The sequence below is a fragment of the Eulemur rufifrons genome, chromosome 23 (genome assembly GCF_041146395.1).
Source record: "Eulemur rufifrons isolate Redbay chromosome 23, OSU_ERuf_1, whole genome shotgun sequence".
Lineage (NCBI taxonomy): Eukaryota > Metazoa > Chordata > Mammalia > Primates > Lemuridae > Eulemur > Eulemur rufifrons.
This window is the reverse complement of record NC_091005.1, coordinates 4,120,819-4,132,599: the sequence shown is the minus strand read 5'-3', so window position 1 is coordinate 4,132,599 and position 11,781 is coordinate 4,120,819. Positions and strand designations below refer to the sequence as shown.

At 61.9% G+C, this 11,781-nt stretch overlaps 1 protein-coding gene across 2 annotated transcripts in view; it reads right to left on the bottom strand.

The window, feature by feature from the left end:
- The window catches only part of CPNE2 (copine 2), a 43,656-nt gene continuing 31,875 nt past the window's right edge, over positions 1-11,781 (bottom strand). Inside the window, exons 13-16 of one of the 2 annotated variants that reach the window (XM_069497789.1) lie at positions 10,241-10,292; positions 8,832-8,965; positions 2,080-2,316; positions 1-764 (exon numbers count right to left, since the gene is read on the bottom strand). In XM_069497789.1, coding sequence (XP_069353890.1) covers positions 657-764; positions 2,080-2,316; positions 8,832-8,965; positions 10,241-10,292 — 531 coding nt within the window. In that variant the 3' untranslated portion in view covers positions 1-656. The remainder of the gene's footprint in view (positions 765-2,079; positions 2,317-8,831; positions 8,966-10,240; positions 10,293-11,781) is intronic. The other variant, XM_069497790.1, reaches the window with a different exon arrangement.

The window sequence follows — 11,781 nt, the reverse complement described above, 5'->3', positions numbered from 1 at the left end:
TAGTGTGGACAGTGTGCCACGTTCTGTGCTAGTTGAACAGACGTTAGCGCTGTTGATAAGGAATGCATGTCCCCACACAGAAGGGAGTATACCAACTTCGCAGGCTTGCCAGGTGGGGAAAGGGATTTTCATGTTGTATTTCCCTCCCCAGATCAGTGAGCCCATGAGGGCGCAGCTGAGGAAGGAGTGGACACGGGGACGTCTGAAACTCCTTTATTACCCTGAGTATGACAAATGGAACACAGTCACGGTATAAAAACACAGCAGGAAGTAGGTGCAGGCTCCAGCACAAGGTATGCACCAAGGACATGTTCCTCTCAGTCTGCAGCTAGTTACTTGGAACAAGCCCGTTATGATTGTAAAAATTTTATTCTCCTTTAATAACAATAATTCCACTAAAATTATACAAAGTACATTCAATGCGCAAGGGTGGGGAGGGGAGGAGAGGAAGACAGTTTGGCCTGGAAGCATCATCCATTGACTCCAACAAAGGAAGCCCAGCTGGGCTGGGAGAAGGTGGGGGGGGGGGTAGGTCCATTTGTAAAAAATAAAAATGTGGATCAGTAAAAAATGCCACCCACAAGGACGCAGGGTGAGCGTGCATGTCCTGGGGGTTGGGGGGGAGGCCCAGCTGGCATGCTGCTGCTGGGTGGGGTTCAGGCGGGCTCCGAGTGGGTCGGGGGTAGGTTTTTATGCTTGAAATACTGCACGACTTGTTGGGGCAGCTCCGCCAGCACAGCTTTGGCCAGGGTCTCTTTCGCCGCCTGCGGGGTGGAGGGTGGGGTGGGGAGGAGAGAGAATAGGGATTAGTGAATGGAAGTTTGGAGGGGCGCTGTGCCCACAGGGCTGCCACAGCAGGTGGCCATGGCGGACAGAGTGAGGGCTGCAGGGCCGGGGCAGCCTAAAACTAGCGTCCCTCCCCCCCTCCCCCCGGCCCATGCCTAAAATGCCACCATTAGCAGTGCCTGCCTTTATGGTAAGTGTAACTCCTAGCTTGAGCACTTTGAGATGCCTCAGAGCAACGTCTTAGGAAGAATTTGTTTGTGGGAGGCTTTTTGGGGGAAGAGACAGTGGAGGCGCGCTGCACAGCCTACTCACCTGGCAGGCGTTTGCTGAGCACCTCGGCCGGGATAAATGGGCCGGGACTGTCGCTTTGCTGAACGGCCCCCCACCGGCCAGGCACGTGGAGGTGCTCAGTCACTGTCCTTAGGAAGCTAATGCTCCAGAGGAAGGAGTAAAAGCATCTCGGGCAAAGCCAGAGGCCACTGGGCAGGGATGGGAGGACCACGGGGTGTAAAGCACCGTGGTCAGTTCTCGCGGAGGCTGGCTCGCAGGAGCCGAGCCACAGCACCCCCGGGGAGGCCCTGACAGCCGAGGGGACCGAGGCCCAGAGAGGCCAGGGCTTGCACACAGTGAGCCTCTGGTCAAAGCAGGGTGAGGCCGGCAGTGTCGGGGGGCATCTGAGACTCTGCTCCTCTCTGGGATGCCTCAGGTACCCTGCTGCCAGGGCAGTGACCAGGACGCCAACCCCAGCCTCCTTGTGGGCAGACCTGGGATCACCTGCAAATAAGGCCAGAGCCACCTCCAGGGATAAAGCTGGGGACACCAGTCCCCAGGCAGAGGCCTTTGGGAAGACGAGGCCCCCTGAGAGGAGGAGGGGGGCCCTGTTTTGCATCTGCAAAATGAGGGCGCTGGATGAGGGGTGACTACCAGGAGGGCTCGTCTCCTCTCCGGGCCTGTGCCCTGGCCCCTCTATCTGCCCAGCATGCTTTGTGCCACATGGGAAACTTCTCTCTCAGGACCCCAGGTAGAGGGTGGGTCTCCCAGGAGACCCTGTCCCACAACACCAGTCTGGCCTGAGCCTGTGGGGGCAAGTGCTCACACTGTCGTAATGGCCTCCGGGCCAAGGCCTAGCGCAGTGCCTGGCACTTGGGCCCACTCCTAGACTCCTCCACCCTCAGCTCCCTCGACTGTGTACTTCTTGGAGGCCAGACAGTCCCAAGACACATCCTTGATGACGAGCTGTGTGTGTTGGGGCCCCGTAACCGCCACCAGCCCCCAGCCGGGGCCCACACTCACGTTGCGGAACTCTCGGAAGGGCACGAACTGCACGATATCTCGGGCTGCCTCCTCTCCCGTGTGGGAGCGCAGCATGCGGCTGTCCCCGTCCAGGAACTCCATGGCAGTGAAGTCGGCGTTGCCCACGCCCACGATGATGATGGACATGGGCAGCTTGGAAGCCTGCACCACGGCGTGCCGCGTCTCCTCCATGTCGCTGATGACACCGTCAGTGATGATGAGGAGGATGAAGTACTGCTGCAGGGAGGGGGCAGCAGGGTACTCAGCAAGGCCCTGAGGCCCCTGGCACCCCTTCTCCCTCCCTCAGCACCCCCAAACCCTCCAACTCTTGGAGGAAAGCCGTGCTCCTTACCCTGCTGTGCCCAGTCCCAGCCACCGCCCTAAGCATCCTGCTCTCAATCTCAGTGCCCCACAGGCCTCTCCTGCCTTTCAACTCCGGCCGGTCACAGCAGGAAGCACAAACTGCTCTCTGCTGCCCTGTGTGTCATCTTAGACTTCCCTCTAGTGGCCTCAGAGCCCTGGACTCCAGGCCTGGCTGTGCCAGTCAGTACACTCTGGGAGTTGCACTTATTTCAAAGAGAAAACATGCCCAACGGATGGCACTAGCTCAGTCACCCGCATTCCTGCCACACCCGTGGCTGACAGACGCTGGGACCAGCCACCCAACCTGGGCATGGATACACTTATGCCCCCACCCCCACCCCACTCCCTACTCAACAGGGCATCTGAGACACCTTGCAGGAGCTAAGAGCAGGTCACCCGGGCCGGTGCCTCTGGGAGTGTGGGCCTCTGCTCCTACACAGGCACCCTCGAGCCCCTGGGGGGGAAACTCAGATTTCCCATCCAGGAACTAAACACACCGGCCTAGTGGGCCTAGTATTCTCTGTCTGGGGTTTCTGCCCTCTAGTTTGGTCCTTTGGATTTCCAGACAAGAACCTGGAACCCAGACCGCTCAGGGGCATGGAGCTGAGGTGGGTAGAACCAAGCCAGACCCGGGATAGCACGTGCCACCTTCTCATCCAGCAAAGCTGCTCGCTCCCTGCAGAGGTACAAGCTCAGCCTCCCAGGGTGCCTTGCTCCCCAGTCTGTCCTCCTAGTACAGACCGTGGAGGGAAGGAGTGGAAGAGCCAGGTGGGGACATGGACCTCACCATGCTCACTGCCAGCTCCACGCAGTGGTAGCTGAGCTCTAGCACTGTGCCTTTAAGAGACCAATCCCTTGGCTGGGAAACCTGTTGCCATGGAGATGGCAGCCTGAATCCCACAGTAGAGGGCTGCTGCTGCCAGCCTCCAATCCCTGGCTTTGGAGGGGCCTCCTAAGCCCATCCAGATCCTGCCCTCCCACAGCCCACCCTTGTCCCAGGGCCCTTTCCCTACGGTGGCCTCTAACCCCACACCTCAGTCCCACCAGAAATAGGCCAGGGCAGTGTTTCTGGGACGCCGAAGCTGGCAGGAGGGAAGACACTAAGAGGCCCGGCAATGAGGAAAACAGAGACTGCTTAACCTCGGTCTGACAGGCCCCACCATGCAGGGGGTGGCACTCGTCTCCAAGCCCCGTCCAACTCGGGCAGTCCCCGCTCCTCCCCAGGTGGCCCCCTTGGCTCTCCCATCCAATCAGCCCCGTATCTAGGAGACTCGCAGGGCTCAGGCCTTGCAGCCTTCCGCCCCGCCCCAGGGACGTGGGGCAGACAGGGCCTGGGTTCCTGCAGGACTGTGGCCACCAGTGGACAGGGTGCAGCCGCAACACACAATGACAGCGTCCACATGGATATTCCCTGGAATCCTCACATTGTCACTCCCGTTTTAGAGACGACGAGACGGCTCAGAGAGGCTAAGTGAATTGTTAAGGCCCCATAGTGGGGATTCGAACTCAAGTCTGGCTGACTCCAAAGTTGGGGCTGTTTCCACCATGTCCTCTACCGCCCCCTGGCACCAGTGGCCTGTCACTGTCTCCAGCAGCGGAGCCTGGCCGAGACCAGCTTTCCTCCCACCCAGCACGCTGGTGTCGGAGGGCCCGAATGTGCAAGACAGCCGCCCAGCTTAGGGTCCAGAGCCCACCCTGACTCGTGTGCCCACCCGCCAGGCTTGCCCAGACCCACGCGCCTGGCCTCGGCTTCTGCCCGGCTGTGCCTGAGGGTCCGTGGCCCGGGCCGGGCCTGGGCAGTGGAAGTGCAGCCGACGGGTCCTGGGCTTCGTGCCCCGCCTGGACCGAGCCCGGGTTGCGCAGGAGCCTCAGAGGTCCATTACGATCCCGGGGGTGCACAGCCCCACCTCCACGAGGGATCAAAGGGCGGCGGGGGGCTCCGGATGGGGAGAATGAGAGGCGGAACCGGGCGGGAGGTGTGGGAAGGGGCTCTGCAGGCCCTGCTGTCCCCGCGGTCGGTACTGGTCCACCCTAGCGGCATTCCCACCTCCAGAAACAGCCAATCACGGTCAGGTCGAATCCAAAGACCCAAACTCCCAACACATTGCAAGGCTGGAGTATCTCCTGCCTGTACCCAGAGGTTCTTCAGGTTTCTAGGGCTGTGAGTAGCTGCTTCCCCTAATGCATTTAGTGTGTGATTTGATTTATAAGAAACTGACTTGACCACAACAGTTCCAGGCAGAGTCTGAGGACGCTGCACTCACTCCCCACCTTACTTCTGAGAAGTTGGCTGCCAGGGGCCCTGGAGGTGGCAGTGGGGACAAACTCCCAGGCTGCTGGCTGCCTCCCGGCTCCCCCTCCCCTCAGGCACCAGACACCTAGGTGACCAACCAGAAATGGGCCACGGACAGCAAAGCTCAGGTCTTATGGGCCAGGGCGGAGGTAAGGATGAAGGCCCACGATGGGAGGCCCCACCGGCTCCCCCAAAACTGCTCACTACCCCCCAGTGGCTCCCCACTGCCCTCAAGAGAAAATACAGGTTCTGCGATGGCTCCCGAGGCTCCGTGGGTGCCGCCTGCCTTCTCAGCCTCACGTCCCCCCACTGACTCCTTTTCCACCACACTCCTTCCTTCTAAAGTGCCCCCACACCAGGCCCCCGGGCCTTTGCATGTACTGCCCCCCTGCAGGGACACCCCATGCTCACACACACTTCATGAGGCTAACTCTCAAGCACCCTCCGAGTTGCAGCTCCGATGTCACTTTTCCAAGAAGCCTTCCCTGAGCCCTGTCTGGGTGAAGCGCTACCTTTGGCTTGATCAGGCTGCGTCACAGCTGCTGCCTCCTGGCCTGACCCTGGGTGGACAGGGCTGTGTCTCGTTCCTCGTGGTCTCCCCAGCGCTGTGCAGAAGTACGCTCGGCACAGATGCACCGAATGAATGAACGGGAGCGCAGCCCTGCCTAGAGAGATGCTTCCCCCACCTGCTCTCCACTTCCTGTACGTGGGTGTGCATCAGTGCGCACATGTCTGGGGACAGGAAGGGTGAAGCCATACCAAGTATTCTCCCCAAAACCAAAAAACAGCTCAACAAAAGCGCCAGATAATCCACAAATTACTTCCTTTTTCTTTGGGCCTAAATGTGCTCAGCACCACCAAACCCAAGTCCAAGAGGTGTCTCCAAGAGATTTGTGCCAGGCACTATGCTAGCAACTGGTACGCCTATGCAGTTGAATCCTCATAATGCTTCTAGAAGGCAGGTACTGTTGCCATCATCCCCGTTGTACAGGTGAGAGTTTAAGATACCCGCCCTGGGTCACACAGCCAGGGAGCAGGGGAGCTGGGATTGGAACCTCCTAGAGCATGAGGCTGAACCATCAGGCAGCCCCACCCACCTCGAGTCCAGGGACAATGTCAGGCGGTGGGGGGCGGGGGGACTGGCTGCACCTGCTCCTGGCCATCAGAGAGGAGGGGCTCACAGAGACCTCCCAGCCCCACTCCTGCAGGCCAGAGATGCTTGGACATCACCAAGATCACCCGGCCTAGTGGGTGACAGAGCCTTGTGAGGGTACAGGAGCCAGGAGGAGGCTGTCCCTCCCCCCACCCACAGGCTGGGAGGACTAAGTCAGGACAAAAGTGTCTGGGATGTCCAGAAGGTATGGACTAGGTGCTCCTTGCTTGGACGTCAAGGTCCCTGTGCTTAGAGCAAGGGCCACGTTCTCTCTGGGGGGCCTCAGCAGTTGTTCCTCAGAAACAAAACACCCTTCCTGGCCTTTCCTGGGGCCCACACCCCCTCCAGACCTGGAGTCCAGCAGGCAGGCACGGGCCCACTTCTCCTGCCCAGCCCCACCCCGGCTCGGCAGGGCAGCAGGCGCAAGAGCCCTTGGCGCTAACACTGGGCTCCTTCCCGCTCCCTTAAACAGAACCGCAGGCCTTTTCCCCATTCCTTTGGAAGCCAGCTCCGGCGGATGACAGACCGGGCGGACGGGAGCCTGGCGTGCAAACAGGAGGGAGTGCAAGCTGAAGGCTGCCTCCGGCTCTGCCCTCTCCAACCAATTCTGCCCCAGGACCCCCCGGAATTTTTAAAATACGTCCTTCCCGGGCCTTTCCCAGTTATTGCTCCTTCACGTTGCCCCAGATCCTCACAGCACCGGGGGTGCAACCCCCATTTCATTAGAGGAAACGGGCACAGAGCAGGGAAGGGACACGTCTCAGGCTCTCAGCTGCCATGACCAGGGGCACCAGAGCCCATCCCACACTCGCGCAGCACTAACGACCTCACCCCTCTTCCCCTCACCCCTCTTCCGCGCACACTGACCTCCCTCCCGCCTGTCCCTGCCGCCCCCCTTCCCTGAGCTCTTTGCTGGCCTGTCCTTTCGCGTCCTTCAGGTCTCTTGGGGTGCCAGGCACTGCATTAGTTCATTTAACCCTAATGCCGCCGCCTCCAGTACAGCCTATTAGGGATCCCATTGTCCAAACAGAGGTTACACGATCCGCCCGAGTCAGGGTGGGGAAGGGGCAGGATTCGAGCCCTGGCACCTGGCTCCAGGGCGCCCGTTCCCCACGACCCTCCACTGCTTCTGTAACAATCAGAGCAGGCCTTGCCCTTCCCCGAGGGTGGCCCTTGTATCCTCTTCTCTGTAACCCACCCCGGAAGCCAACCTCCACCTCGCTAGTGACCAGGTCCCTCCCTCCTCTGTGGGGTCCCCTGCCTCATGGGACCGGTTCCCTTTTCTTGACTGAGCCTCCCGAGCGGCCCATGGCTCGTGGGAGGGACCGACGTGAATCTGTCCATTCACGGGGCAGGACGCGCACCTGCCAGGCACTGTGCCAGGCGCAGAGAGACAACAGGGAGCGGAGCCCCGGGCCCCGTGGGGCCAAGTGCACGGGGAGACGCACGACAGACGGGCGGATGCGGAGTATGGGAGCTAGACGCTGCCGACGGTCACCAGGGTCAGACGGGAACAGGCAGGGAAGGCGGGAGGTCTGCACACGGGTGGTCAAGGAAACTGCTCGGGGGAGGCGGCCATGGAGGGGACACTGAGGGACGAGACGGAACCAGCCACGCAAAGTCTGGGCAAGGACCTCCGGGCGGAGGCTCCGCAGGGGAACAGCTCGGGGTGTTTGAGGCACACGGAGGGGTCGGGGGGCAGAATCGCCCCGTGAGGGAAGGGGCCGCGCAGTAGGCGAGGAGGGGAGAGGAGGCCTCGGAGGATTTCGTCTGACCGCAGAGGGTTTTCCACACGGCAGTGGCAGGACCCGACCCCCCGGCGGGAGGACGAACGGTGGGGGACAAGAGCAGTGCGGGGCAGCTGCAGCGTCTAGTGAGGGACCCGTGGCAACAGGGAAGTGGGTGAATCTGGGATATTTTGGAATAGAGTGAACAGAACATTCTAGAAGAGACTTTAGCAATGCTTTCCTTTCCATGAGGTGGAAACCTAGACAGGGGTGGAGGCCTCCCAGGGGGTGGTGGCCAGGAAGGAATTAGACCCAAGTCTCCTCGGCTCCAGACCAGGATCCACCCCCTGGGGTTGGGTGCCAGATTCCCAGTCACGGCTGGGGCCTGAGGGGTTGGGACTGGGGTCGGGCCGGGAAGTCCAACGAGTGGGACGTGCCAGTCAGTCAGGCCCAGCCCGTCCCCAGGGACAGGAGGAGGCAGAGGGGATGTCAGAGAACTGCCCCTGGCGGGTAGAGGGAGACCCCTCAACTCACATTGCAGAGTGAGGCCAGGGCAGGTCATGGTGACAGTGGGGAGGCAGGCAAGGTGACCCTTGGTGACCCCAACACTGGCATCAGGCCCTGCCTGGCAGTCAACCTGGAGCTGGGGCGGGAGGAGACGGGGAGGGGGAGCAGGGTTGCAGATGCCCAGGACGGCCGTGTGCCAGGTGTTCCAGGTGCCACGTGGCAGCCTTGGCAACCGCAGGCCAGGCCAGTGAGGCTCTGGCCTTGCTACTGAGCTCAGGGCCGGGGCCAGACAGCGCTGCGGCCTTCAGCGTGAGGCAGGGCTGCTCCAGTTGGAAGTGGGTGGCTCGGAAGTGCCAGCTTGAGGGCCCTGGGGATCAGCGGTCACCTGGTTTCCCTCCATCCCAGGAGTGACAAGTGCGCGCCCTGGGGAGACACGTCCCACTGACCACATCCCTGCTCCTGCTCAGCACGAACGGAACTGCTCCCTCGGCTCTGTGCCCGGGAAGCCAGGGCCAATCGAGTTCAGCTTGGTCCAACCCCCTTAAAGTACGGGCAGGTAAATCGAGGCTCAGAGAGAAGCGGGGTCGCTACTGGGGTGTAAAGCACAGGGAAGGCGCAATGTCCTGCTCGCCAGCCCCGCAGGGGTGGGTGCCTGGCATAGGAAAGGAGACCTCCGCCTGTGCCATCCAGATGGTGGCCGCCTACTCACCGTGGCCGTCTGCTGCTGCGTGGCCTGGGCCGCGAACCGGGCCACGTGGTTGACGATGGGGGAGAAATTGGTGGGCCCGTAGAAGCGGATGTGGGGCAGGCAAGCGGAGTACGCCTGGGCGATGCCGTCCACGCCTGCCTCGGGGGGAGAGTTCGGATCAGCCCAGCACCCCGGCCCGCACCGCCCTCAGCCCGCTTCATGCTCACTCAGATCGTCCCTGCCGGGCCGTGAGGCCGGAAGCTCCCAGCCGGCAGGGCCGGGGTGGAGTCAGCCAAGAGCCCTCGATGTGGAGTCAGACAGCCCCGGGTTTAGAATCCTGCCATTCGTAGCTGTGGGACCTGGCGCACGCTGTCCAATCTGTCCGAGCCTGTTCCCTTGGCTGTCGAGGGGACTGAACCTACACTCCCAGGCAGCTCGCAGGAGGGTGCTGAGCAGACTTTTCCAGAAAAGTGACGCTCTGAGGCCACGGGAAGCCATCTGGAGGTGCACTCTGGACACACTGGCTTTTTGCTCAGGTTGGGGGATCGAGGTGCTTGCACGGCCCCCGTACACGGCAGGTGCTCTGCAAACAGCTGCCGTAATGAGGCTGCGAGTATCCCACTGCCCTGTGGTCCTGCCCGGAAGACCTCTGGCCAAGAGTGAGTCGACCAAGCTGAGCTTGGAAAAAGCCCCTGGATACCGACCTCAGGTCAGACACTAACAGCAGGCAGAGGGCCACGTGTCCAGCAACAGATGCCGACAGTTTCCAAGTCCCTAAGTTGGTGGCTTGATGGTTTCCTTTCTGAGTACACACCTGGCCCAGCTTTGCGGGGGGGGGGGGGGGGGGGGGCAGGTGGATGCTACGCCCAAGCCGAAGCCAAGGCTGAAAGGTGTCATGATGGGAGGAGCCACCCTCTTCCACACCCACCTGCATCTCCTCCAGCCTCCAGCTTCCCACCTGCCCTCAGGAGGCTCAGAAACCCCTCCAGGCCTGGGAGGGGGTGAGCACAGACACGGCGGCCCTCCCGACCCTCCCCTGCAGAGCAGGGCGGGCAGGAAGGAGGTGAGAGCAGACGTGTAACGGTGCCCTCGCCTCCTCCTGCTTACACGGGGCTCCCCGGCCACCGCTTCGCGTCACCCTCACCTAACCACGCACGAAGGGAGCGAAGCAGGTGGGAGTGGGACGCCTCCCCGGGGCAGGTAAGGAGGCAAAGGCCCAGAGAGGTGCAGTGGCCTCTCCAAGGTCCCACAGCCAGGGAAGGGCAGCCGCTGGCCTTGAATCCAGGACTGTCTGACTCCAGCTCTTCCCCATTTCTAATTAGGAGCAAGTGTGACGGGGAGGGGACAGAAGAAAGGGACGGAAAGCTGTCCTCTGCCCTCCCTCTGCCCGGGGAGGCGGCCGGGCCGGTGCAGGTGGGTGTGACACTCACCGGAGCAGAAGGGGTTGGTGGGGTTGAAGTTGATGGCAAACTCGTGGGAGACCTGAAACAGAGGAGAGGCTGAGCCGCAGCCTCCTGCCCCCAATCCTGGGCCGAGCCCCTCCCACCGCCAGCCCAACCCCCTCCCCCCACGACCAGGCTACTGACACCCCCACATCTGCCTGCACCTTCATTGCTGCATCTCACCCACAGAGAGGCCCGACCACCCGCACTTCATAGGGGGGGAAACTGAGGCCCTTGCACATCACCCCTATCTCTTCTGGGGGGACCAGGGCTGCCTAGGCCCCCTCGCCCCTCTAAGAGAGTCCCTGCGGGGGACAGGGATGCCTCTGAGGGGAGTGGGTTCAAGCAGCACTTGGAAAACCCTTTCATCATTGCTGCCACTATTTGCGGGGTCCACCACTGGAAATTCTGGGGGCCTCGAAGGCGTTTCCCCACCTTCACAGTAAGCAAGGGCCTCGGAAGGGAGCCCGCCTTGTGCCAGCCAGACTGGGACTAGCTGACCCCGCTGGGAGCCGCACTGGGGGGTCAGGGAGTGGAACGGGGCGGGCAGGGGGTCGGGCGGGGCTGTCCCGGTCCTCCCGAGGACGGGTCCTGTTTCTCTGCCTCCAGGCCCAGCCCGCGCCCAGGTGGGCCGTCAGTGGCAGACTTGCACACGCCAGGACGCCGCCGGACCAACAACAGCCCGGTTGTCGCTGTCCTCCTGGCTCCGGGAACACAGAGGGACCAATAACTGCCCCCGTTCAGGGCTGTGGGCAAGACCGCAGTGGCTGCAGGACCCAGGGCCCCGGGCAAGGCCGGAGAGCTCAGACGGAGGACGTCCCTCTCCCGTCCTCCCTGCCTCCGCACACCCCCCTTCCTGCCACGTGCAGGGATCCCCTCGCTCCTCCCCCGCAACACCCCAATGGGGGGCCGTTATCCCATTTTACAGATGACAAAACTGAGACACAGAACAGACTAGAATTTTCCCGCAGTTACTGAAGGGCAGAGCTGGGGCTAGAACCCTCCAGAGCTCATGTTCCACAAACCCACCGACCTCGGAAGGTGTTCCTCCCCCAGACAGCTTCAGTTGGGCCGGTGAACAGAGGCCCAGGGCAAAGGGACCCCCCAGTCCCCAGCTGCCGGGGCAGAGCTTCAGTCCCGACACAAACAAGCCCAGACACACCCTTTAGCTCCGAGAGACAACGACAGGGGTGCTGGTAAAGCCAGTGTCCCCATTTGACAAGTAAACTCACCAGGGGGTGGGACACGGGCCTGACTCCTAGGCCAAGGCGGGGGACTTGGCAGCGAGCGTTCACCCCACACTGCCCTGGGCCCGGCAGCCTGGGAGGGGGAGTGCGGCCTGAAAAGACCCCCCCGTCCCCCGTTCAGGGAATGGGGTTTTCTCTCTCTGCAGTCAGCCTTAGGTGCCCCCCAAGGGACAGTCCCCAGATGTGCCTCTTCGCCCTGTCCCCAGTCTGGGCCCCAGGTGTGGGGGCTGGAGGTCCTCGTTGCCATGGAGACTTCAGGAGCCTCGACAGACATGAAAAGAG